The 27,658-nt window shown below is 32.4% G+C and overlaps 1 protein-coding gene across 9 annotated transcripts in view; it reads right to left on the reverse strand.

Annotated features, from left to right (window-relative positions):
• Positions 1 to 27,658, reverse strand: part of LOC148311518 (optomotor-blind protein-like) — a 208,663-nt gene that overhangs the window by 12,378 nt on the left and 168,627 nt on the right. For 5 of the 9 annotated variants that reach the window (XM_088256517.1, XM_088256515.1, XM_088256518.1 and 2 more), the window contains exons 4-5: positions 6,147 to 6,293; positions 5,333 to 5,409 (exon numbers count right to left, since the gene is read on the reverse strand). In XM_088256517.1, coding sequence (XP_088112643.1) covers positions 5,333 to 5,409; positions 6,147 to 6,293 — 224 coding nt within the window. Of the gene's footprint in view, positions 1 to 5,332; positions 5,410 to 6,146; positions 6,294 to 12,235; positions 12,314 to 27,658 lie in introns of all 9 variants that reach the window. The other 4 variants (XM_088256513.1, XM_088256514.1, XM_088256510.1 and 1 more) reach the window with 1 other exon arrangement.

Below are 27,658 nucleotides of genomic sequence, written 5' to 3' on the forward strand. Positions count from 1 at the left end.
TCTACTAAATATTTTTCAAATGGATAAAAAAAATATTCAGGTTTAGTTAAATAAGTGGCTCGATATTTATTTTTAATACATTGTATTTTATGTTTGAACTTTAAAAACGTTCTCCTGAAAAATCAAGTTTTTTGATTTATGACGTTCTTGAAAGGAGTGAGCGATATGTGCGTAAGAAAAAGCGTCGATTAAATTTTAACAAATTAAATTTTAATATTCTAACGTCCCCGAAAAGACAAAATATTTTATGTTTAATTTATGGATACTGCGTTGTTGAAACGTTAACTTTCGTAAAAATGTTAAACTATCTTTAGGCGTGTAGTAAGGAAGATAAGAAGATGGATCAAATTTAAATTTCAAATTCTACTCCATATTAATTATGAATTATAAATGTACGTTGGTCTGGCCAGGAATTGAATCGGCAACCTCGTGGTTACCAGTAGAATCCACTACCCTACGAAAGCAATCAAACGAACAAAATATAAATTATCATTTTCAACTAATAAAAGGCTAATACTTAAATGCTATTAAAAACTAATAAATATTCAAAATACTTGATAAATAATGCATATTTGTCGTTACATCGTTGACAACCCTTCGCTCTTTCAGGACAAAGGGTTAAAAGTGACAATAAGAGGATAAAGTAGCGATAATTCCACCCAAACAGACCATTTGCTTAAGGGATGATATTGGGGATAACAGGGTGAACGATTCCCGAATATTCATAGCAATAACGGGGTGAATTATCACCATCCGAAATGTTTTAAGAGGGTGTAAACTATATATTTCAACAGACAATTTAATGGACTCTTAATCGGTTTAACGAAAAAATTCAAATTACTTTCTTCATACATACAAACAAACATTTTTAATTTATTTTTAATTAAAATTTTACTTGGTAAATACATCATAAATGATTGATAAAAACATTTTCAAAAATCAAAAATTTTAATGTAAAAGATTTAAAATTCAAAATCATGTGTTCAGGTGTTTCTAAGTAAATATGTAAAATAATTCGAGTTCAGATCTTGCATATATAAAAGGGTCTTTGCTTAATAAAAGCTTTCTAAATACAATCATAGATGGCTGTTGTGAACTCAATCGAAACGTCACGAGATTAACCATATACATACATTTGTATGACTTATAAAATTTAAGGGCAGAATGGTGAATGTTACACGTGTGTAGAGTGATCACTTAACCAGCGTATGTAAATACTTATATATTCTTCTATGTCGAGATGTCAACAATTTTAAATAACTCCTGTGGACTAAGTAACTAAGTGGAGAAACCTAGGTTTGTGAACAAGTATTCAGACGCACTCAAAATGTTGTTTTTATTATTTTAATTTTTTATATTTTATTTTTCATTATTCAATTTGTTTACTAAAGATAAATTTTAATTTCATTTTCTAGATATTTCTACTTATAATCTTAAAATGATAACGCAGTTCTCTCCCATAAAGAGACTGAGTTCTTGTGCTTGGAGAGGGACTTATTTTTGCTGGTAATATAATGTTTTTGTTGTATTTTTAATTTTTTTCTTTCGAATATAAACATGTATAAAATTCATTTCACTGTATTTACTATTTTTCTCAACATTTTGGACGTGTCCAATTCCTTGTTCATGCCATTGCATACATTTAGTACAATAATCCATCGTTCTTATTGTCAATAATTTTCATGGTTTTTTTCATGGTGGCGTCGGTTTAGGTCGCAAATTGAAATGTCACCAGCCCTGTCCCTTCTTGCGCTGATTACAGGGTAAGAACGGGCGCCCTTTAAGTTCCGAAACGTCTAGGGTGACGTTCGACAGTTTAAAATAAATTCCATCCCTAAACGACCACCCCCTAATTATACGGACATGAAATTAACCCCTGTGTCATTGCTTGATCGTGGTTCTATTTTATTTTGTTGCACATCTTAGAAAAATTTCACTTGAAAAATAAATAAACAAGATATAATTTATTTTGTATTTTAAAAGCATTGTTAACTTTTTGATATGGTAATATAATACTCTCCTTATCATTCATCGTTCAATTTAAAGTGGTTTTACACAATGTGAACAATGAATGATAATGAGAATGTTAAGAGATTTTTTTTCATAAATAACTGTGGCATCAGTTTAAGTGATAAAAAACTATTTTTTTGTATTGTGAGTCCGAATTATAAGCCTCACAAAAATTGATTATTATGTTTTCAAAGGTCTCTCAGAGGTAAAAAAAAAATGTCTCTGCTTAATATAAACATACTGAAATCAACCATAGATACTGTCGCGAACTCACATATGAAGCGACTTGTGAATTATATAAAATTTATTTAAGTTCCAAACATTTGAGTAGTGTGGTTTGACAACACATTCATGGGTAGAATGGTGAATTTTATACGTATCCAAAGTGATCATTTAAACCAGCCTATGAGAGATCGTAAGGCCTGTAAATATCCAGACTTTAATACCCTTCTTCATCTATGAGATGCAGAAGAAAACTTTAGTTTTAATAGTAAAATCCTGTGTTATTTGTAGTACTAATATAAATATGTTTTTGAAAAATTAAAACTTTTCTACAAAAGCCAATATAACGTCAAATTTATTTTGTAAAACGTTCAAATTGAAGTAAAAAATCTGTATGAATTATTTTATATTATATTATTTTTATTTAATTCATTAAATATACATGTTTATATAATTTATCTACATTTTGGTTCTTTGGGCATAGCCAGTGTTGAGCCAAAATATTTACAAGCTAAGGTTTAATACAATTAAATACAATTGAAAAAAAAATTAATACAATTTTAACCTATTTTTATTTATTATTATAACTCATACCCAGACTTATCACTTATTAATTAAGCTAGCAAATAATGGTAATGAACTCACAAAAAATACAGAGATTTACGAAATTTATTTGTGAAGCCGAATTTATTATTGAATAAACCGCTTTAATTTGCAAGAATATTCAAATGGGGACCTTTTTTCCGAGTTAGCATATTCATCCAGGGACATATTTCACGCTGGGAGCTGACAACTGGGCGGGAGCTGGAAATTAAGCGCCTCAAATGAAAATGGCGCCCGTGAAACTGAACTTTCCCGCCGTTACAGAGGCAGCTTCCGGTACCCGAATGCCGGAATGCGCTTCCGACTTCCGCTTGGACGTTTCGGACCAAAACGGGAATTTTCCGCTAGTTTCGTCGCTTTTGTGGTCGCGTCTACTAAACGGATGCTTAAGCCATGAACTAATTGGGTTGTGTCGTAATTTATACGATATTCTTCAATTATGAACTAATTGTGTTAGTCGTAATTTGTACGATATTTTTTAAATTGTAAACTAATTGAGTTAGGTTGTAATTTCTACGATATTCTGAAGTCATTGAGTAATTGGGTTATTTCGTAATTTCTACGATAGTCTGAAGTCATAAACTAATAATGAAGTATAGAAGTCATAAAAATAAACTATTTTTTTTTAAAACACATATTGGAATTAGATGTTTTTAAAGAAAATTGTGAAAACATTTTCATAATTTTAAAAAGTCGTTACATTTCACTTTTAATTTTTGTAAGTTTTATTTACTTGATAAATATTATTTTTTCTTAAAATATAGGTATTGTGACATGTTTTTTTAATGCATTCCGCATCATTTTCAAACACCGTATATAAAATTTTAATTAAAAATGGATAGATTTTGCTGAAAAGTGACCGCCGAATATCCATGCCTTTCAAAAACTATTTTCCATTCAAAACGATATATATTTATTTCAATGAAAAACATATTTTATTTTTGCAAAAAGTTGTATCAAGCAATTCAATTACGTTAAAATAAATGAGGTAAAAAGAGGAGACGTATTATTACGTCTTCTTGGGCCGGAGAATCGACATTTCGTCAATTTGATGTAGTGCCCTATGCACCATTGGGTTAGGATAAGGGCCAGAAGTAGGTACGTACGTATAAATACAAGGAAGAAAAGAATAATACCACAAATTATTGAAATAATTCCCAAAGCCGTTGACCTATTAAGAAATCTTTTTATGTTCGTAATTTTTCGTTTTCCAGGATAAAAAGAACGGGTTCCGGAAGAGCGAGGGGATAAAATAAACAATTGCGGATGAAAAAACGGGAAATTAACAAAGAGGTACAAAAAAAACACAATGACTTGGCAACATCGCTCCGGCTGACAGATAAAAGCGTTGTATTTTTTCCGACTGGCAACATTTGTTTGGGGACATATTTGAATCTGAATGGAATGCTTTTGACCCGCCAAAACGCGGGAAATGTCAAAAGAACAATATACGTGTCGGTAAATTGCGATTTTTCTGTGCCTTTTCACAAAAATGCTTTGCGAGCAGTTTCCGAACACGTGAATTTATTATTTGATAATTTGTTTTCGGAATTGAACGTTCCTTTTGCGAACAGTATTGGAAATATGGATATTAGAATATTTGGATACACGATTAAATTTTTTTATTTACCTAATATTATGGCAACAATATATTTTTAAATAATTGTATTTCACGAAATATGGATGTTGGAATATTTTAATACACGTTTAAATTTTATTATTTTTATTTTTTATTTTTGTTATATATTATGGCAATTTTGTTTTAAATGATTTTATTCATGAAATATGGATGTTGGAATATTTAAATATACATTTAATTTTTTTATTTAATATTTATTAATTTATCTCATATATTTAATAATATTTTATTAATAATTTTATTTCGTGAAATATGGATGTTGGAATACTTGGATACATATTTTTATTTTAATTATCTAATTTATTAAAGTAGCAATATTTTTTTTCATTTATTTCATTTGATAAATATATATATATATATATATATATATATATATATATATATATATATATATATATATATATATATATATATATACTTTTGACATTCCCAATATTAGTAACGTTATCCTCTCCAATAAAGAGACTTAGCTCTTGTGCTTGGAGAGGGACTTACACTCGTTGTTTATTGTTGCTTGTGAGTGATATAATTTTTTTATTGAATATTTTATTTTGTATGTGTTTAATTTATCATTTGTATTTAACATATTTGTCTCAATAAATCGAAGTATATACAGATTTACTAATAAAATTAAATTCAATTTACGAGACGAATGTGGTTGGCAATAGTAGCAGTGGAAGGCCAAGGAAAACTTGACATAAACAAGTATTTTAAATACTTGAAAGTGGTCGGGTCGGGAGTTAATTTTCAATAGTAAAATAATCAATTAAAATGGAGGAAGTGCTATTTTGAGCTTGTAATATTTTTAATGTCATTTAATTTTAATTTTTAAAATTTTTTTAATAAATAAATACTTACTTTTTCTCTCTTTTTCCAGCTCCAGTATCTCTGAAGCCTTTCGCAAATGGATTATTGTCTATCTTCAACTGTGTAATCTGAAAACAACAAAATAATTTACTACTAGTTACTACCACCAGGGCGCCGCGGCGCACACTTTGGGAACCCCTGCCCTATAAAGTATATTGGGCCAAAAAAAGGACTGAAAGTTATTATCATGGTGCTTAGTGGGGGTTAAGAAGTAAAATAAATTCACACAAATTAAGAACTTTTGATTATCACTACTACCAATACGACCATCACGCCGTTTCCCCGCAGGGGTAGGCAGAGAGGATGGAACGCTCCACTCTTCTGTCCTGACATACACGCCTCGCTTCCTTCACATCCATACATCTAGTCATACATGCCCTCCGCTTATGCCGGCTTTTGACACCGTTTTTATATTTTCAAACACCGTTGAAAATGATGCGAAATGCATCGAAACACGTGTCACAATAGATTTTTGTGAAAAAGTGGTAATTACCGAGTAAAACTCAAATTAAAAATGGATAAATATTTTAATTTAACACTCTCGTTATCATCCATTGCTCACTTTTTGTAATACCACTTCTATCACAATTGATAGGGGAGTGTTTTGTTACCATACCACAAAGTTATCAATGCTTTTAACATAAGTACAAAATATTTTAATAAAAAATCGCTTTTATTCATTTTGACTCCCCTGGGAGTCGAACCCGGGGCCTTCAGCACCGTAGTCAAACGTGCCAACCTGTACACTACAGAGGCAGAGAAAGAAATGTAGGTTTTTGTAAATATAATAATAAAATAAGCGTACTTTTTCATTCTGGTATGCGGTGACTGCTATGAACTCCGTTTCCTTGAAGACATACGTCCTGAAGGTGGAATACGGAAGCTTGAGGATGTCGTTCGCTCTCACTAGGTGGAACCTCGGCTGGTACTTGTGCATGGAGTTCAGGATCGTCTGTAGAAAAAAAAAAACAAAATTTAATTTAAAAAACCACAAAAAATTACCCTTACTTCAAAAATGTACGTTAAGAATAAAAAAAAACATAGAATTCTGCTTCAATTTTATAAATGACGTACTCGTATAGTCGCTACGTTTAAATATTGATTGCTAGTATAAGTATGAGTATGTAACCTCGAGTGCCTTATCCATTACTGCTATGATTCATCAAAAATTCAAACAGCATTAATGTCCTTCGGCCTTATCCACATCACTTGTATTGAATTCTATATATTCCACTCCCATATGACTTTACTACCTTCCAATTAATTGGTTATCAAGTTAACACCACGTCAATCTAATTCGGTGTCCTACACTATCACATTTTAATTTTTTTATTTATTTATTTCATAGATACATACATTTTTTTTACTATATGTATTACGGCTCTTTAGGCATGGCCTGTGTTGAGTCGAAATACTTACAAGCTAATATATTTTTTAAATTTTATTATTATTTTTTTTTTAATTATTAGATTATATACATTACATACAATAGATACAATAACAATTTACAGTAAAATGGTTTAACAATAAAATAATTACACCTGGACTTTAATTAATTCAATTTCTACCTTGTCCCTTCCAACGAGAAGCAACCATCGACTTTATCACCTTGATATTAATCAACTTGATATCGCGTAAATGTATTACCCTGCGCATCATCTGAGTCTGTGATATTGAAAAAAAATGCTCTAAATTTCAAATGTTCTCCATCGCTCCGACATTTCCATACAATGTGACGAAGTCCGTATTACACGCTTGGATCGGCGCGTCTATGCGAGCACTCCACTCACTTATCGAGCACTCCCCTTGCGCATGCATTAGGGACCGAGCCGATATCGGTCATTACGCCAAATGCTGTGTCATTACGCCTAGCCGGAGGATACAGGAATATTGACGCTGACGACATCGGTGGACGCGTCACTAGCCGACAAATTAAACGTAAATATACGTTTATTTTTCTTGAAAGAGAATATCACAATCGAGGTGTGATTTTTGTATGGTTTGATACGAGCGATGACGCTCGCGCGAATTTGAATATCAAAAAAGGTGTATTTTTCTTGAAAGGAATATAACAATTAAGGAGTTTTGTTTTTTGTTATAGACTATGACACTGCAGCACGCTGGCGCAAACGTAAAAATTACAGCAAAAATAAAACTTAGGTGTATTTTTCTTGAGAGTTTTTTTGTTGCAGACGATGACACTGCAGCGCGCTGGCGCAAAAGTGAAAATTACGAAAAAAAACATCTTTGGTGTATTTTTCTTGAAAGAGAATATCACAATTAAGGTGTTTTATTTTCGCATGGTTTGTTTCGAACAAACGAGAATATCGAGAATAAAACATCTAAGGAGTATTTTTCTTGAAAGAGAATATCACAATCAAGGTGGTTTATTGTATAATAATTGAATATAAAAAAGGTGTATTTTTTTATAGAGAGACAATATCACATTTAAGGTGTTTGTTTTCTGTACGGTTCGATACAAACGATGACCCTGGCAAAAATATATATCTAAGTCTAAGGTGTATTTTTCATGAGAGAGAATATCACAATTTAGGTGATTTATTAAATTATTTTATGGTTTAAGACGGACGTTGAACGTTGACTATCAAAAATGTGTAATTTTCTTAAGAGATAATATCACAATAAAGGTGTTTTTTGTTGATATATGGTTTGAGACGGACGATGACGCTGGCACAAACGTGAATATTTACGAAAAAAACGTCCTAGGCATATTTTTCTTGAGAGAGAATATTACAATTCATGTGTTATGAAAATCAAATTTAGCCAAAATAATAAATGTCAAGTAAAGATTACCTATTGATGCTTTCAACGCATTCCTTCATCTATGTTGATCTGTCAAAAATTATCCGTGCATCTATTAGTTTTGTTTAATTTTAACTGGACTCTTAATAACCGTATGGAGATTATCATTTCATAACATCTGTAACTCGTTTCGTCAACAAATTGTCTGTTAATAAATTAACGAAACGGAGTCCGCATTGTCCTCTGTTATTACGCGTCCGCGGCGTACCCTACCCAAAATGGCGGCAATCAAATTATTTTAATGCCTCTATCACAATTAATTAACGTCAAATTACGTCATCTAACGTAACAATTGTCCTAATGGAGAGTAATGATTCAATTGGACGAAAATTCGGCTCGTGCAGCGTAGGGGTGTGTTGTGGGAACAAGATGGGAAGTAGTGTGGAGTAGATCATACAACGAGCGCCTGGTTTGATAAAAACTAACTAACTAAACGTCACGTCGCTTACTTACTGTAGGCAGAGAAGATACAACACCACACCATTTTGTCTTTGCAAACAATCTTCTCCTCTTCCACGTTTATCTCCTCATACATGCCCGCCGATTATTCCAACTCCCGACCAATCTGTTTCACTCACAAGAATTAGAAATACTTAATCATGCCTAGTTTTCCTCGGTCTGCCTCTGATCTTATTTTCAACTACATTTGTCTAGTAAATTTGTTTTCTTTTTCTTTTTTCACTCATTCGGTTCTCATGCCTTAATCATCTCAACACACCTTTCTTGATTTTATTGATAATGCTTATCTTAGCCTTGCATTCTTTTCTTGTTTCACCATTTGAACATCTATTATACATACATCGTTTTCACTCTACAAAACATTTTTTCTCAAGCCTGAGAAGGCGTCTTATCCATTTTTTTTTTACTTTTTAAACCCTCGATTTTTTCATTGTAAACTTGATAGGCGACATCTATGGTTGAAATGAATAAGCAAACAGAAATCTTAATTAATTCACGTGACCTTTTTTCCAAAGTTTTCTCTGCTAAGAATCAGTATAAAGTTTTTTTTTAAGTAACACAAATTGTTCACTTATGAGAAGTAACAAGTGTTCTCTGCAGTACTCCTAAGTAAGACTTAAACGTCACTAAGCAATCAAGCTAACTACCGATATGATATGTAACGTTTCATCACGTCCAACGATCAACTTCTGCCACATTAATAATTCATACATGTTTCGAAGCCTTAAGTCATCGTTAATAACCCACACTTTAGACGATTTCACCATAATTTCAATGGATAATCTCACTGAAAGTACTTAAGACACATATTACGTAAGTTAAACTTAAAAACCTTTTAGTATCACATTATTTTCATAATCTTTGCCATGTTTATTTAGGGGGTAAAATAAATATAAGTGATTTTTTATTCAATATTACCATGGACTGGTACCTGAAGCGGAGGGCTGATCACCCTTCTTTCATGTGTAAACGATCAAGATAACACTGCGTTTATATGACACAGTGCCCTATGCACCATTGGGGTGCGGATAAGGGTTTTATTATTATTATTATAATGTTTATTTAAGGATTATTACATTTTTTCAATTGCATTGTGATAGGGGAATATTAATAAAAATATATGCCAAATAACAAACGTGCATTAAAAAAAATATTTAAATATATATATATATATATATATATATATATATATATATATATATATATATATATATATATATATATATATATATATATATATATATATATATATATATAATATATATATATATACATATAAATATATATATATATATATATATATATATATATATATATATATATATATATATATATATATATATATATATATAATGTAATTCTTGAAGTATTCGTCATTCATACTGCTTTTTTTAAATGTTTTTTTTAATTTTATTTACACTTATGTACTAGTACTACACTCATATATACCCTTCAATTTCAAAGGTTTGTTTCAGGTTCAAACTTTAATCAATCTGTTATATTGCTCCATAGCAATAAGCCCGCTCAAGTATAATACATTTATTCTGTACAAAAAGTATCAGAGAAACATAAAAAATAGAAGTTAGTAAGATGTAGAAATAAGAGGAAGAAATATACTTAAAGAAAAGTCTGTACTACGTATTTTTCTTCATTTATTATGAGGTAAATAACTTAAATTTCAATATCGTTATTTCATAAAATCTACTGTGACACTTGTTTCGATGCGTTTTCAAATACCGTATGTGAAGCTAATTCTAAATTTTTAATGAAACTTCGAACTTCGACTGCATCGAAATACGAGTCACAGTAGATTTTAAGAAATAGTGGTATTTACCAAGTGAAATTTAAAATAAAAATGGAGACATAATACCACAAAATCACTGCTGAATCAATTAATGAAATAAATGTTTATCTCCTAAGTAGAGGCAAAATCACGAGCAAAGATTTGTACAATCTTAATACTATTTAAATTATTTGTTAGTTATAATGCTATTTTATTTATTGTGATAAAAAATATATTGGCCAAACTGCGAGAAATTTAAAGATTAGAATTAAAGAACATCATAGCGGTCTTGTTAGCAATTATTTTTCGGAATTTGCAAATCATATAATAGATACTAATCACTCATTTCACTCTCATAAATTAAAATTATTACACCTTGTTCCATATAAAGGCCAAATTATGAATTATCTTGAAAATTTAGAAATACAAAAAAACCTGAATTCTAATAATAATTTATTAAATAATATATTGTTTCAAAATTCTTCGCCATTGCTTTCCATTTTTCCTTTGTTTTCAAACTCCGTCCCTTGACTAACCCCTTCCCCTTACTTTCCCCTCTCCTTATTTATAGAACAATTTTATATTTTATATTTTAGTTATAATACAGACCTGAATGATGGAAGTTTAACTTCTGAAACATGTAGTCTATAATAAAACTCAAGTGGTAAAAAACGAAGTGTTTTCTTTAATCATTAGTTATAATGATCATATTTACAAGTTTTTTATCCAAACGTTGATATGTTACATCAAAAATCGAATCCGATTAGTGAAAAAAAAGGATTCATTTAAATATTATGTTGTATTAAGTTAAGCTTTACTAAGTATTAATTAAGTTAAGTTTTGTGAAACTGGAAGTGACGTTAATGATACACCTGTCGCGACGTATTCTACTTAATGGCGGACATTCACATAACTAGGTGATGAGGAACTTACGTATGGAAAATTACAGGGAAAACTGACAAACTTTGACCGAGCCATTATACAGTTATTAGACAACCACGTCAATAAGGAATGAAACCACTTAAAGTAACTTAGACGTATTGTTTTATAAAATAAACCGATTAAATAATCGAAGGGCTCCTCAGTGGAACGAACAGATCATTTTCATCCTAAAATTCAATAACTTTGAAGCCAATATTGACAAAAAAAATTAAGAAAATATTACCCAATTGATATTAGTTCATAATACCGAAACACACTCTACATTTTATTTCGTAGGAGATGCGGCTGCTAATGCGGTCCAAAAGTTTTTTTATTTATAAATTTTTTTAATGCCATACTTTTTTCCGTTTTTTGCTACCATAATCGAGACGAAATAGGCATTTTGTCTAGTTTTACATGTCGTGGTTTAGGAATCCCTATTCCGTTAGTGTGTGAATATATTTAAAAACAAATATTTATTTTAAAACAAAAGTATTATGTAATATACAAACTGAAAATTACACACCCTTGAAGATATAGAAAAAAGTGTAATGTGTTCATTTAACCAACCTATGACAGGTCATAAGCCCTGTAAATACTCAGGCTCTTATGTAAACATATTAATGTTTTCGAAAAAAAATCTTCTTAATTTTTTATTCTCGTTTTTAGTCGTTGAGTTATGAAATAGGCGCTGTAAGATAGAGAAAAAAATTATAAATGTGTAAAGAGATCACTTAACCAGCCTATGACGGGTCGTAAACCCTGTAAATACCCAGAATATAATGTAAATGTGTACAAATTAACCTTGTTTACATATCTTTTACTCTCGTTTTCAGTCGTCGAGTAATTAAGTATGGCAACCCTTAAAAGAGGTGATGGGGTATAAAATGATTGTATGTAATTCCTACCAGAAAGAAGTTGGAATCATTGTTGGAACACGCGGCCTCGTGGTTCATGCGGTAGTGATAGCTCGGGGTGTATGGCCACTGCAGCGCCAAATATAAAAAGAAAATACCAAAAATCAAAAACACGCCAGTCACGAAGGGGTTAAAAATAAGCTTTTAACACATTTTCACTTATTTTTGGCATGTGGAACTAACACAAAAATGATGCCATGTGTGAGTATTGTAGAGAGGACCTGCATCATGTCTGACATCGTACTTCTTGGCAGCTGCAGCCACTTTTCTTAATGATTTCGATTACATACACGCCGATTGAAAAAATGTCGAAGTATTGTTTAATATTATAATCGAGGTTACAAAAAAATTAATCATATTGCTTTAGGGGGTACTCTCAAACATAAAATTTAGTATGCGAGAAGCCACAAGTGGTGTTCCGCGCATTTTTTTAGAATACCTACATATTGGAATTGGTTTTTTTTTGTAAACAAAAAATTGACATGTTTTTAACTCCTTAACATTCAAAAACTATTTTTTTTTTTCAAAATCATATATTTATTTCGAAGAATAAGTTATTTTTTCAAAACAAAAACGGTTTAAGCTAAAAATTCAATTACGTAAAATGTTACCTGGGTTTAAAGAAAATTAAGTTGCGGGTTATCGATTATTATGCCTTAATGTTTTTGGTTGAAATTTTGTTCATAGATTTTAAATATTTTCAGTGCCTTACAAAGCATTGTGAAATAATCATCAAGAAAATATTAAATATGTGTGCAATTCGATCCATTTAACTAGACCAAGTAACAGCAAAAAATATTTTCATTTTATAAAATTCTCCACGATTTTATAGGCGGATAAAATAAATAATAATAAAATACTTGTAATTTATTTTTTATCAGTGAGACTGCTTTAAGGGGGTCCTCGTTTATCAATGGTCGAGTGATAAAACGCAAACACAAAGAAGCCGCCCCGGGTTCGTGACCTGCCATTATGTTAGAGTACGAACCGCGAGGTTATTTATGATACGAATCATTGCAGAATCTCAAGAGAGAAAAATCCGTGATAACATTGTTTTACTGATATTAAAATGTGTTTTTGATTCTTAATTTTTGCCGCAGCATTTATAAATACAGTAAAACCTCGATATAACGGAGTGATTGGGGAGATGGGTTATCCGTTATAGCCGAAAATCCGTTATAAACATAATAAAAAGTTTTAAAAAAAAATGTTTTTGAAAATATAAATACTTGTTTTAAATATTTATTGATTTGGCGTTTAATTTGTGGAACTCCATTTCAACTTATGTATTAATTTTAAATTAAACACAGATTTTTTGAGTCTACTAAGTTGTATTTTATTAACAAAAACACATAAAAAATTTAATTGTGACAATTGTTTCGCCTTGTTAGGGCATTATCAAACGAATGTCGTTCGAACATTCGTTTGATAATGCCCTAACAAGGCAAAACAACTGTCACAATATATTTTTTTGTGTTTTTGTTAATAAAACAGAACTTAGTAGACTCAAACAATCTGTGTTTGATTTAAAATTAATACTTGTTTTAGACATAAATACATGTTATAGGTTGTGGATTTAAATAATACCTTCTCTTCAAAATGCAAAAACAACACTTTATGCCCTGTAGCGTGTAAATATAAGGTTAAAAATATGCCTCTTTTGCTGGGATATAGTACATTTTCTGGGCATTGACGATTTTTGATTTATGACGTTCTTAAAAGGAGTGAGCGATATGCGTTTTTTTATTTACTATAATAATGTAACCCGATATTTATTATTTCTCAAGTTATGTTCGTTAAATACCCTTTAAATGATTGTACCACTTTAAAATATAAATCATTTATCACTTTTTTAGGCAGTATATTTTAGTTTTTTGTATATGATTGAGTTAATTATTTAAATTACTTACTAGGGAGTAAGCAACACTTGAAAGAAGGAAATGATTTATTTTGGAAAAAACTTTTCGTTCAGTTTAATTGTATATTTACATATGGACATTTATATATTTTAAATGTCATTAAGCACGTTAATGTGTTATTCAAGTCAATTGAGCACTTGTTGGTAAATTATTTATAGTTCCAGTTATGTAAAAATGTGGATAATTAAAGTCCTTACGAATGGCGAATTCCATTGAGGAATAAATAATGTCAGTTTATTACTATTACTAGCTGTACCCGGCCACGCGTTGCTGTGGCTTAGTTTGCTTAAAAAAGAAACAACAGAAAAAGAAGATAAGTAATTCTTTAATTTCTCCATTGACAAGAGCACCTAGACTCAGACCTAATGGATTCAATCAAAATGAAATACAAACATTTATTACATCTACTCTAGGCGACTAGAAACTGCTGAAATGCGAATGCTTAGATGGTCAGCTGGAGTGTTTCTTAGAGACAAAATGAAGATATAATTCAAATGTAACTTTGTTTTAAAATCACTATAACTATTTTATTATAACTTAATTATAATGTCTACCGGTTTCGAAGCTAACTGCTTCTTTATCAAGTTTCTTAATCAGTCTTTTATCACCTTTTACCTTTTCATCAAAATGCAAAAAAACACTTTCTGTCCTGTAGCTGCTTTTGCTGAGATATAGTACATTTTCTGGGCAGTCTGAAAACATGCACAACTGAATTTTGACGATTTTTGATATTTGACGTTGTTGAAAGGAGTGAGCTATATGACCAAAATACGAAGTTTTACGTAGCTTGATTGTGCGTGTTTTAAGCATGGGAATAAAGTCAATTTGATATCGAAAATTAGAGATTTGTCAATACTTTTTGTGGTATTTTTTTATGTCTTCTTCAATGAGATAGGCCTGAAGATATGACAGCTATAATAACAATCATCCCAAATAGTCGTTGCGTTTGATTATTTGATAACCATAGCGTTTGTGGGTACTTAATGCTTTCGATTTGTTCTTGTAATTCGTAAATAAGCAGGGATCGTTAAGGTAAGGTAAGGTAAGGACAGCGAGCGGCCGCAGTAACGGGTGGTCTATAAAAATCTTATTAAGAGCGAGCTTAGACCACCGGCGAAAGCGATTTACATACTAATTTGTTCACAAAAAAACTGTTACCGCTGGCGTTTTATTGCCAGCTTCGGCCGATCGTGCGGCGGGGACTTTTTTCCCAACCTCTCGACAAACATACGTTCCTTAACGATCGGTTACCTCGATTATTGATTAAGGTGTACCCATCTATCAGGGATGCCAAAAAAAAACAAACAAAAAAGTGCCATAATTAATCCGTATAGGCCTTAATTACTCTTCATATTTATAGCTAACATAGTAAAATACTTGGATAACTAACGGGGTCTAAATCCAGCTAGGTTAAAAAAAGAATTTTTATTAACCTAACTGGATTTACACCCTGTTCGCAAGGTAAATGGACCATAAGAGCTTTAGTATCATAAGAGCGTCTTCTTCTAACCTTTATCCGCACCCTATGGTGCATAGGGTACTGCATCGTATTGACGCAGTGTTATCTTCATCGTTACTTTCATGAAGGCAAGGTGATTACACCTGCGTTTCAGGCACCAGTCCAGGGTAATATTAAATAAATATTAGAGTGTAAAATAACCAATATTTAGTTTTATGCCTCCCTGGGAATCGAGCCCTAGACCTCCAGCACGGTAGCTAAATACGCTAACCATTACACCACGGAGGCGGACATTGTAAGAGCTACTTACTCCATATTTTATATTTAATATTAGGTACCCTGGTCCACGAAGCGCAGGAGTGATCACCTTGAGTAAGTAACGATCAAGATAACACTGCTAAATACGATGCAGTGTCCTATGCACCATTGGTTGCGGATAATGATTACAAGAAGAAGAAGAATATAATATGACAATTTTTTTCATACGTGGTTTAACACAGCCCTGTAGATTGTCGATAGGAGCATTTTTAACAGGCTAATTAGTAAATGATTGCTTACTCTAGCCTATAAAATTTTACCATGTGTTTTTTTCGTTCGGTATTTCAATATCGGACCCCCAAATACATGCGCACGCTACCCTTGCATCCACCCTTAGTTAAATGTTAAACTTTATAGTCAAATTTGGTAACATGGGGTGGAAAAATATCCGATAAATAATAAATAAAAACCGGGTGTAATGGGAAACAGAATTAGTGGAACTGTCGATAATTTTAATGTATTTGAATAATTTTAGGTATTTGTTCTGAATAATTCGGTCGTTTGTAGGTTAATGATTGGAATTACAACCATTTCGGTTAAGAGGGCAGTCCCCGTTTATGGTTCCACGTGTACTAATACATAAAATTGGTAAAATTTCATATTGAAAATGTTTTATTAGTGAAGAAAATATTATGGGTGTAAAATGTATAGGGTTGTGGTCCCGTGGTTAGTGTCACGGACTCTTGAGTCAGAATTTCTCAGTTCGAACCCACTCTACCACAATTTGATACCTATTTCTAATAATAAGCCGCTAAGGCTCACAGAAATAGTACGAAAGTGAAGTATTTTTGTAAATAATAAAAACACAAATATTTCTCTTTAAAAAAAAATATTTGAACTCATAAGGATGACATACCAGTATCCACACGATTTCAGCTATGTTGTCGTCACCAATGTGTCATCAACATACCCACATTCCTTATAATTATAAAACAATATATATTTTTTTGAGAATACACATGATTATATATTTTTTTCCATGATATATTTTTTTCGAATGGAGATGCCAAAATGTGATGAAAAATGACTACACCCTTAACTAAATAATAAACTGCCATATGTTATTCCCTGCACGCCACCTTGTTTAAAAAAATACCTTTTAAGGTTATATTAAACGTTGCAATCTCTTCGGTTTAACGCCGTTTACTTTAAAAAATATATATTTTTTTATTTCGCGTGGTAAAAATTTAATTCAAATCACAAATGTATTTTAGATTTTTAATACTATTCTATATTTTTATCATTTGTAAATTGATTTATATAGATATATTGTTTATAAGTTAGGTTTTACTTGGAAATACTTGATCTTTTTGAAATCCTGGTTTCTATATTATGGTGATATTTTGATTTTTTTAAAACATTATGTTGACTCATGCCACATTTTTAATATAACTTTAAATTATAAAAAAATATAAACACGAATTTATTTATTAGAAAAATATTAATTCCGTATTTTAAAATAAATAATGCAACTATTATATTAAAGTAATAGTACAAAAAATTGGAGCTGATATTTTAATGCAAAAACAATTTTCGTTCTACGAGCTTCGGCTATTCGACAACAGATGGACGAAAGGCGCTTTCGCGGGAGCTTTTACTTCTCAGGCGAAGTTAGTGGTTTATTTCTGTGCTAAGCTAAGAAAACATTATCAAGTTCTCGTAAATTTCCTTTTTCTTACAAGAGGTTGTTATTTGTAATATCACAGCGAAAATATTAAAATAAGTCAATTTTTTTTAATGCAAAAAAAATATCTTTAAATAATCAATTATTATTTTACCTATTTTTGACATATAGGTAGGTACATTGTAGACAGGAAGTTTAAGACCACATTGACTTCTAGTACTACTACTACCATCATGTCGTTTCTCAGCAGGGGTAGGCAGAGAGGATGGAACGCCACACTCTTCTGTCCTGACAGAAGTTCTATACATTGACAGCGTTATACATTGACCTTTGTTTTATTTAATTGAAAATTACCTATTATTTTATTTTTTGCTTCTTGAACTTTAACTCTTAAAAGTTTTTACTTATAGATACTAATATAAATATTAATTCGGAATGTCAATTGTGGGTTTCATTTTTTTAAATATTTATATACTTGAAAACCCTGCTAATAAATACTTAAAAATAGCATAGTATTTCAAATTCCGCCATATTCGTGGAACTTGCCTTCTGACCCATATCGGCCAATCACAGAGCGGGGATGGGTCAAACATTAATATGACGTCATTATCGGTTTGTGTCTCGTGATTTTTTTTTTAATACTGAAAAAAGTTTTTAAAAAATGGGAAAATTCTCTTTTTCAAAATATTTTATCTTAAGAGACACAAATCTTTGAAACATAAATGTTACCCAGAGAATTTTGCATTTTTCGTCTGGGTCTGGCGGATTTCCAAAGTAGGACACACATATATTTTTATTATTTGATTCGGCAGTAACTTTGCAGTAAAATCTATCCATTTTTAATTAATGTTTTACTTAGTAAATACCACTATTTCTTAAAATCTACTGTGACATGTCGCTCACTCCTTTCAAGAACGTCATAAATCAAAAAACTTGATTTTTCAGGAGAACGTTTTTAAAGTTTAAAAATATAATACAATATACTAAAAATAACTATCAAGCCACTTATTGAACTTCTTACTGTGCAACAGATCTTTTTAGATAAAACCTGAAGGTTTTTTCTCCATTTGAAAAATATTTAGTAAGTATATTTAAAAAAATAATTAAACAGTACCTTTTATTCAAAATGCAAAAACAACACTTTCTGCCCTGTAGCGGGTAAATATTAAGTTAAAAATATGCCGCTTTTGCTGGGATATAGTACGTTTTCTGGGCATTCCGAAAACATGCACAACTGGAAATTGACGATTTTTGATTTATGACGTTCTTGAAAGGAGTGAGCGATGTGTTTCGATGCATTCCGCATCATTTTCAAACACCGTATGCATCGAAACACGTGTCACAGCAGATTTTAAGAAAAAGTGGTATTTACTAAGTAAAACATCAATTAAAAATGGACACAAATATTGTTTGACCACTGGTATGAATTAAAGCATTACAAATGCCTTCAAAGCATATTTCGCAAAAAAATGCGAATACGCATGAACAAATGCCGATTTATATTTGATATTAAGTATTAGTATATTTTCTGAATTAATCGACATCTCCGAACACGCGAGAAAGAGACAGCGCCATACGATCACACAGCCTGAAACAATGCGAGTGCAAGGAGAGCAGAAGACGTCGCGACATCTCGGAGCCGATCCCGGCAATATAAAAACAAAACTTCGCTATACCCATCCCTGTCTTATTGCACAGTCCGCCATGTGCGAGAGCTGCACTAATGCAGTTCATCAATTAGAGAGGGAAACGATGAAAGTATCCCCGTCTCGCTCGCTCCGAGTGCATTGTGCATCGGATGCGGAGTCAAGTGTGGCGGACTCTTTCTGACGCGCGTCATTTGTATGCAGTTCTGTGCGTTTTTTTGCGACAGCGTGTAATGTGTGTTTTGTGAACGTCTGTGATGTATACAATGGGTTTTGGCGGGATTATGCGCTGATCACATCAGTGAGTTATTGGGCCCGATTTGGGAACCTTTGGTTTCGGAACAAATAGAATATATTGAATAAATCAATTCATCAATTAATGCATGTACGAGGATATGCCTGAACGTGGAAGAGGCGAAGAATGTTTGCAAGGACAGAGTGGTGTGGCGTTCTATTCTCTCTGCCTATCCCTGCGGAGCAGCGGCGTGATGGTTAATTAGTTATCAATTAATCGATATGCGATCCCTCGGACGAATGTGTGGCAAAACGATGTTTGATAGATGTTCGAATGATGAAATATGGAAGGAATGCAAGGCTTAGTTAAGCATTATCGATAAAAATTAAGAGAGGTGTGTTGAGATGGTTTGGACATGTGGAACGTACGAGTGAGGAAAGAACGTTTGAACAAATTTATGAGGCAAATTTTGTTGGAAAAAGAAGCAGAGGAAGACCAAGGAAAACTTGGCACAATAAGCTATGTCAAATACTTGGGTCAGGAGTCGTAATAATCGTCGGGTGTTACATAAATGAATAACAGACCTGAAATAGATCGTATCATTCGGCCACGTCTTATTCCATCGCATGTCATAAACAGTTTTCTAAATCAGAATTGTAAAATGTGCCCTCGGTTAGGGAAAAGTGAGAATATATTGAATTGTTGGATAATATATCCAAAATTAAACAAGGTTTATTTGGTTATATTATATTATATTAACAACATTTTGATTGTGTCCAAATACTTGTTCACAAAATCTGGATTATCTCCAATTACAGGAGCTATTTTCATATTATTTTTTGACATCTCATCAAAGATGAAGAAGAATATGGAAGTCTGGGCATTTACGGGGCTTACGACCGTCATAGGCTGGTTTAAGTGATCACTTTACACACGTGTAACATTCACCAATTCTACCCATTATTGACAACCACACTACTCAAATTCTTGGAAGTTCTATATATATATGAACCAATTTAGAAACCTTGTTCATGAATCACTAGAACTTCACTAGAGACATCTATTGGTGAGATGATTATTATTTACATCTCACCAATAGATGTCTCTAGTGAAGTTCAAGTGATTCATGAACAAGGTTTCTAAATTGGTTCATATATATATATAGAACTTCCAAGAATTTGAGTAGTGTGGTTGTCAATAATGGGTAGAATTGGTGAATGTTACACGTGTGTAAAGTGATCACTTAAACCAGCCTATGACGGTCGTAAGCCCCGTAAATGCCCAGACTTCCATATTCTTCTTCATCTTTGATGAGATGTCAAAAAATAATATTATATTACATTATGTGTATGTTAATACGTGACACGTTTCGTCTTCTTAGGACATTATCAAACACTCGAGTGTTCTACCAACTGTCTGCAGTTACAATAAAAAGTGAGAATTTATATATATATATATATATATATATCTATATATATATATATATATATATATATATATATATATATATATATATATATATATATATATATATATATATATATATATATATATATATATATATATATATATATATATATATCAATGAAGTCGACAGTGGCGCCTCCAGTAGGTATACAGTTAAGTTTAACGTTCTGTATATAGAAGCTTTGCTAAATAAAAGAGGTCAGAAACAAATGCAAACAGAAGGGGTCTGCGCAATATAAACTAACATACAAGACTTTGCAGAAATTTGCATAAAATCGTCCAGCTCTCGTCTAATATCAACAATACGTGTGGCATTTAGGTATGTAACACGAACCGCGGAAGACACTGAGGTAGGCTGGATCAAATATTGACGCTGGGAAAGATTCAATTAAATATTGACACACTGAATATGATAGGTTGTAAATAACTATATTATGGATTAAGTAAGCCTTCCTCGTGTTTAGAAGCGACAGTGCGTGCGGTTAGTGACGAACAGGAGAAGCGACATGAACGAGGGAAGTCGGAGTAAACAGTGAAATGGCCGCCGACAAAGCGGGCAAATGTTGGCAAAGCTCTCTGGATAAACATAGAGGCGACGGCTCCATACTGCCGCTGCGTCAATAGGAAGAAGGATGACCGAAAGTTGAGGGAAAACTTGGAATCAGATTTGCATACTCTCAAATCCTGTAAGAGTCGGTACTGGCATCAGACAGGGCGACAGTCTGAGACCATACCACTTCAATCTTAACATGGATGGGATGTGAAGGACATTTAAGCACTACATAAAGGATACAGACTGGGAGAGGAAAGTCTGGGTATTTACAGGGCTTATGACCTATCATGGGCTGGTTAAGTGATCCTTTTTCTTACGTTCAACATTTACCATTCAACCCATGATTGACAACCACACTACTCAAATTTTCGGAACTCCTAAATATATTGATCAATCTCATGACACAGTACATATGAGTTCATAACAGCCATCTATGATTGATTAATATGTTCAACGTACATCATTCTACCCAAGATTAACAACCACAATTTTGAAATTTTATGAACTCCTAAATATTATTTTTTGACATCTCATCAAAGATGAAAAAGAATATGGAAAACTGGGCATTGGGGGCTGACGACCGTCACTTTACACACGTGTAACATTCACCAATTCCACCCATTATTGACAACCACACAACTCAAATTCTTGGAAGTTCTATATATATGAACCAATTTTGAATCATTGTTCTTGAATAACTATAACTTCACTAGAGACATCTATTGTTGAGATGAAAAGAAGCTTTTTATTGAGCACATACTTGGACACACTCAAAATGTTGAGGGAGGGAGGAAGTATTCGCTGAGACTGAGGGGGATCTGCTACTACTCTTGCACGCATTCCATCTTACTAGTCAAAAACACAACATGACTATATCAGCAAACAGACTAAGAGCACGGTGTTCTCTCGGATCCTGGCGGGATGTAGTGTTACTGTGTATGGCATCTTAGTAGAACAGGTGGAAAAGTTGTCAAATATATTGGTGTGGACCTGTGTGGTCAAACGGATCTGCGATGTGTTGGGGCAAGTAAACAAGGCTGCAGTCGTATCAGGATGCTTGAAAAATTATCTGCATGGAATAACCCTGACATGAATATCGGCGGCAAAATTAAGATATATAAAACTTGTGTGCAACCAATATGAGAAATGCGATCGAATGCAGAGCGCAAATAGAAGATTTATATACTGGATTACTCACTCTAGATGTCCGCCTCCGTAGTGTAATGGTCAGCACGCTCGGCTACCGTTCTGAAGGTCCCGGGCTCGATTCCCAGGCGGAGTCAAATAAATATAAGTGATTTTTTCACTGTTATATTTATTCAATATTACCCTAGACTGGTACCTGAAGGGGAGGGCTGATCACATTTCCTTCATTTGTAAACTATCAAGAAAACACTGCTTTTATATGAAGCAGTGCCCTATGCACCATTGGGATGCGGATAAGGGTTTTATTATTAGTATTATTAATATTCACCCTACAAATGATATAGGCGAGCGCCTATACCATCCGTAATATAGTGAGACTTTCATCTTATTTCGTATAAACATAATAGATGCTTCGTATATGGAATAAAACATAACTTAAATTAATTAAAACTTAATAAGTTTTAAAACTCTTATTTTCATTCGTTTTATTTTTTCCAAGACAGAAGGCGTATTGCAAAGATTTGAATCATTAATAAGGGGTCGAAGAACCCTTTTATAAAAGTGTTATTTTCCCACCAATACATGTACATAGTTGTTATGTCACCTATAATCCAACGTTTTCAACGTATATCCATTCTTAATAACGTGTATGTACATCGCTTTGTTTCATATACACATGGCCGCTTTGAATATTAATACCGAAAATAGCGGTTAGTGGTCACCCTACTGAATGCTTTATTTAAACACCAGGACCAAGACAAGGTGACGACCGTCGGAAAACTTACGTCAATATTTAATGGATCGAATGTCACTTGTTCTCCTCTGTGAACTATATTTTTGTCTATGACCGACTGTGGGATTTTAAATGCAGAATGTATTTGAACGAAACTACCGTATTATGTAGTTGCATTTTAAACCCCCTTACAATCATTTGAAAATGTAAAAAAAACACATTTAAATTAAATTTATACAGAAAAACCTATTTTACATTTATACTTTTAAAAGGAATTCAACGTTATCTTTTATGATACGAAAATCTTGTTAAAACTGCCATCATTAAATACGGGAGAAAATTTAAGTACCATTTTCATTAATTCATTCGGCAGTCACTTTATGGTATATTTATTTATTTTTAATTTTAATTCTACTAAGTAAATGCTACTATTTCTATTTTTAGTGGTATTTACAAAGTTTAATAAAAATTAAATACTTTAAAACAGACATATTTTAAAATATTGAAAATAAAACTTAACATTAAATATATTAGACTAACATAAAAAATAAACATAATTTAGTTATAATACGATCAATCGTAGTTTTAAAATAAGTTTTTTTTTGTAGGTATGCCAAGTGGGAAAACCCAGATTTGAGAACAAAGTTTTTGACACACCAAAAATATTGTGAATTTAAGATGGCGCTATTTTCGTGAAACACTACCTCAAAGGTATTGAGCAAATATCTAGAAGTGTGTGTTATATTTGGTATAATTAATAAAGTGATCACTTAAACCAGCCTATGACAGGTGGTAAGCTACCACAATCTCCTTATCTGTGGAGATGTCAACAGGGTTAGAAGAAGTTCCACAAAGGCTGATGCGGTTATCCCGACAGGAATGTCTTCCGAGCGACAGTAGTGACTAATCCGGTCAAGTGCCCGGCCCGGGATCGAACCCTAGGCCCGTGTACCGCGCTGTTTACCCCCGGATAGTATTTGTATTTGCTCCCCATATTTGCCCCGCTAAAAGCCATTTACGATTTTGTCCTGCCGACGAACACGACACTGCTTCTGCATACAGCTGTACCAGGGGGACCATAGTTTCAAGAGACAACGGAATTTTGAGTCATTTCTAAAATCTTCTTCTGCGATCCATCCCAACTTATCGTCGTAATAAACTATTGGGATCATTATTTTAAAACACGAATCTATGTACGTTTATCTGTATGACATCATTTGTACCTATACAGCAAACATGTTAGTATTACATATAAATACTCTTCTAAAAGTAGCAATTTCTTAACCTTCTTCTTCCTGGTTCCGTTCCAACTTGTCGTCTTTGTAGACTGTTGATGTCACCTCTCCTCGTCCTCAGGTTGTAAATTTTCTGTTATGGACAACGTCATTCAAAGGCCATACCTTCGAATCATAATTCTTTAGTATCCAAGAATTCTTTGGTCTTCCTCTAGATGCCTTTCGAGGAAGATCAATGCCGATTGCCTGGTTCACAATATGATCAGTTTCTCTGCGTGCTGTGTTCATCCCATCTCAATTGCCTTTCCTCTACCTTACTATTGATGTCTGTTACACTCAGGCTTCCGCGTAAAGATAATAAAGGCAATTGAGATGGTATGGGACATTTAGTGGAAGACGAAAGAATTTATGAATGCTACAGAAACATAACACGATTCAAGGACATGGCCTAGGTGAATTTGTCAATGATAAAAGGACCTTCGACCTGAAGACAAGGAGAGCTGACTCCAATAGTTTACAAAGACGGTAAGTTGGGATAGAGCATTTCGGATAATTTTTATTGACCTAAGCGGCCAGTTATTAAAATAAATATATACTTATATCAAGTTGTGGTAGAGAGATTTTGATCCCAGAAACTTTGTCGAATCAAGAGAGTTTGAAGATTTACTTACTTCAGCCTTCTTCTTGTGTCAAGTATTGAACGAAGACAAAGGCCTTCCTTTTAGACTTCCACAGTTCTCTGTTGGAGGACAACTTCTCAAAATATTTTGAGGACAAGGAGAGAGTCCCAACGTCCGTTGAATCAGTCCGAAGCGGTCACCCTACTGAAAGTTAAGCGATTTCTCAGACCGTGTTTGCGTACGTATTGGATTGTGTGTGATGTTTGCTGCGCACACAATTTTTGTTTTGTTAAAATGACACATGCGGAAACGAAAGGTGTTTTCCCATGGACTGGACATTGGGAATATCAAAATATACCATCGTGATTTGTAATATAATCCTACTTCAAACAGATGCAGATAATTGATCTTCAGGCTGTCTCGAGAGCTCATTACGACGTGTTTCCTTAGCGCAGCGTATCCCGTATTGGATAAATTATACGTTTTATTAAGTAAACAAAGATTTAATATAGCGTAAGGTGGGTTTGCTTTGCACTCGAGGGGCCTGGCTAACACGCCATCGTGATAGGTAACAAAAATGATCACGAGTACCTCTTCGTAAACAATACGAGAATGAAGAAAAATCGCACCTGGTTCATAAGACATTACTATCTCACTATTATGAATATTCCATGCAAAGAAAACATCGTCGGCGAGGTCCGATTGCCTTTATGTACTATAAACATTCACATATTGCGAAATAAAACGACAACATAACGGTTTCTTCCGCTTTTATTTTAATTGACCGGGTTTCGTTGTTACCGATATCATCAGACTATACTATGTTATACAGTACACTTTTTAACCTACCGGTTTCGACAAGAACCTTGTCATCCACAGGGTTTAGTACTAATTCTATTGAAATACTCATGGTTAGATTATAATTAATTACCCTTCCGTAACGAAAAATTATACATTTGTTATTTTATCTCATGAAATGCAGTCAGGACAAAACTAAAGTTCAATGATTGCTCTGAAATTTTGGCACAGCATTGTATTCAAATTTGGTGGCAAGTGTTTTCGTCTGGGACGGATGTTTTTTAAACAGCTTTCTTGACTAAAATGGCAGCGCCATCTGTTCATCAGTCGCATCAGAAAAACACGCAATACTTAAGATTATTCATGGCAGACGTAGTGTTTTTAAATACTGCTGTAATTTAGCATTTTTTAATTTTTTTATCGCATTTCATCATGGTCTTTTGATATTTTCATTTCTTCAAAAGCATCGTGAAATCAGATATCGCTCACTCCTTTTAAGAACGTCATAAATCAAAAAACTTTATTTTTCAGGAGAACGTTTTTAAAGTTTAAAAATATAATACATTTTATTAAAAATAAATATCCAGCCACTTATTGAACTTTTTACTATGCAACACATCTTTTTAGGTAAAACCTGAAGGTTATTTCACAATTTTAAAAACATTTAATACATTTAAAAAAATAATTAAACAATACCTTTTCTTCAAAATGAAAAAAACAACACTTTCTGCCCTGTAGCGGGTAAATATTGTGTTAAAAATATGCCGCTTTTACTGGGATATAGTACATTTTTTGGGCATTCCGAAAACATGCACAACTGAAAATTGATGATTTTTTATTTATGACGTTCTTGAAAGGAGAATCAGAAAGCAACCGTTTATATTATAAACGGTTGCTTTCTGATTTATTTCTTTTCTATTTAAACAGATTGTAAAATACCTACTTCGCATCATCCAGCAGTGTGGCAAACTCGAGATATTTAATTATCGGGCGGTGTCTTTAAATATCACAGAATCTTATTTCCTTCATTCCTCAATTAACGATACTTTTACGAGTCGATAGGAATACAGTGCCGGATATTACAAAATATCGTTAATCGTCCGAAATATCTAAATATCTGAACAAGCTACTACACAAATTTGTAGGTTAACTTTTATATCAACGCCACGTCTGTGCCTTGAGGGCATCGCAATGTGGTATTTTCATATTTCTTTCACCATATTAAAAAAATATTGATAAAATCTACAAAAATTTATCGGTGTGACGTAATACCATTTCAAACAAAACTTCTATTTGTAAGTTAATTAAAAAATATATTTTTCAAAGTTTTTCACTCTGAAAAAATTGATAAATAAGAGGAAAACTGTTTTTTTACTGTGAATATTGATTCACTAAATATTTTTTTTGTATGCAATTTTCTAATGAAGTCTCATTTACTTATCTTTATTGTAAATCTTAAGATGTAGTGTGCAAGCCTCTATGATTTTTTTTTGAGGTTTGTAACACTCAGGTTTCAATGAATTCAAAAAATTTATTCTGTTTCAAAGGGAAATTACTAAATAAATAAATACGTAATTACTCTCTAGGTGAATACTGCGATGTTTTAAATGTTGAAATCTTAACATAGATGAAGAAAAAATATGAAAGACTTATCACATACT

This window comes from Brachycentrus maculatus, unplaced genomic scaffold (genome assembly GCF_059751285.1).
Source record: "Brachycentrus maculatus isolate JH-2025_06_01 unplaced genomic scaffold, ASM5975128v1 h1tg000061l, whole genome shotgun sequence".
Taxonomy (NCBI): Eukaryota; Metazoa; Arthropoda; class Insecta; order Trichoptera; family Brachycentridae; genus Brachycentrus; species Brachycentrus maculatus.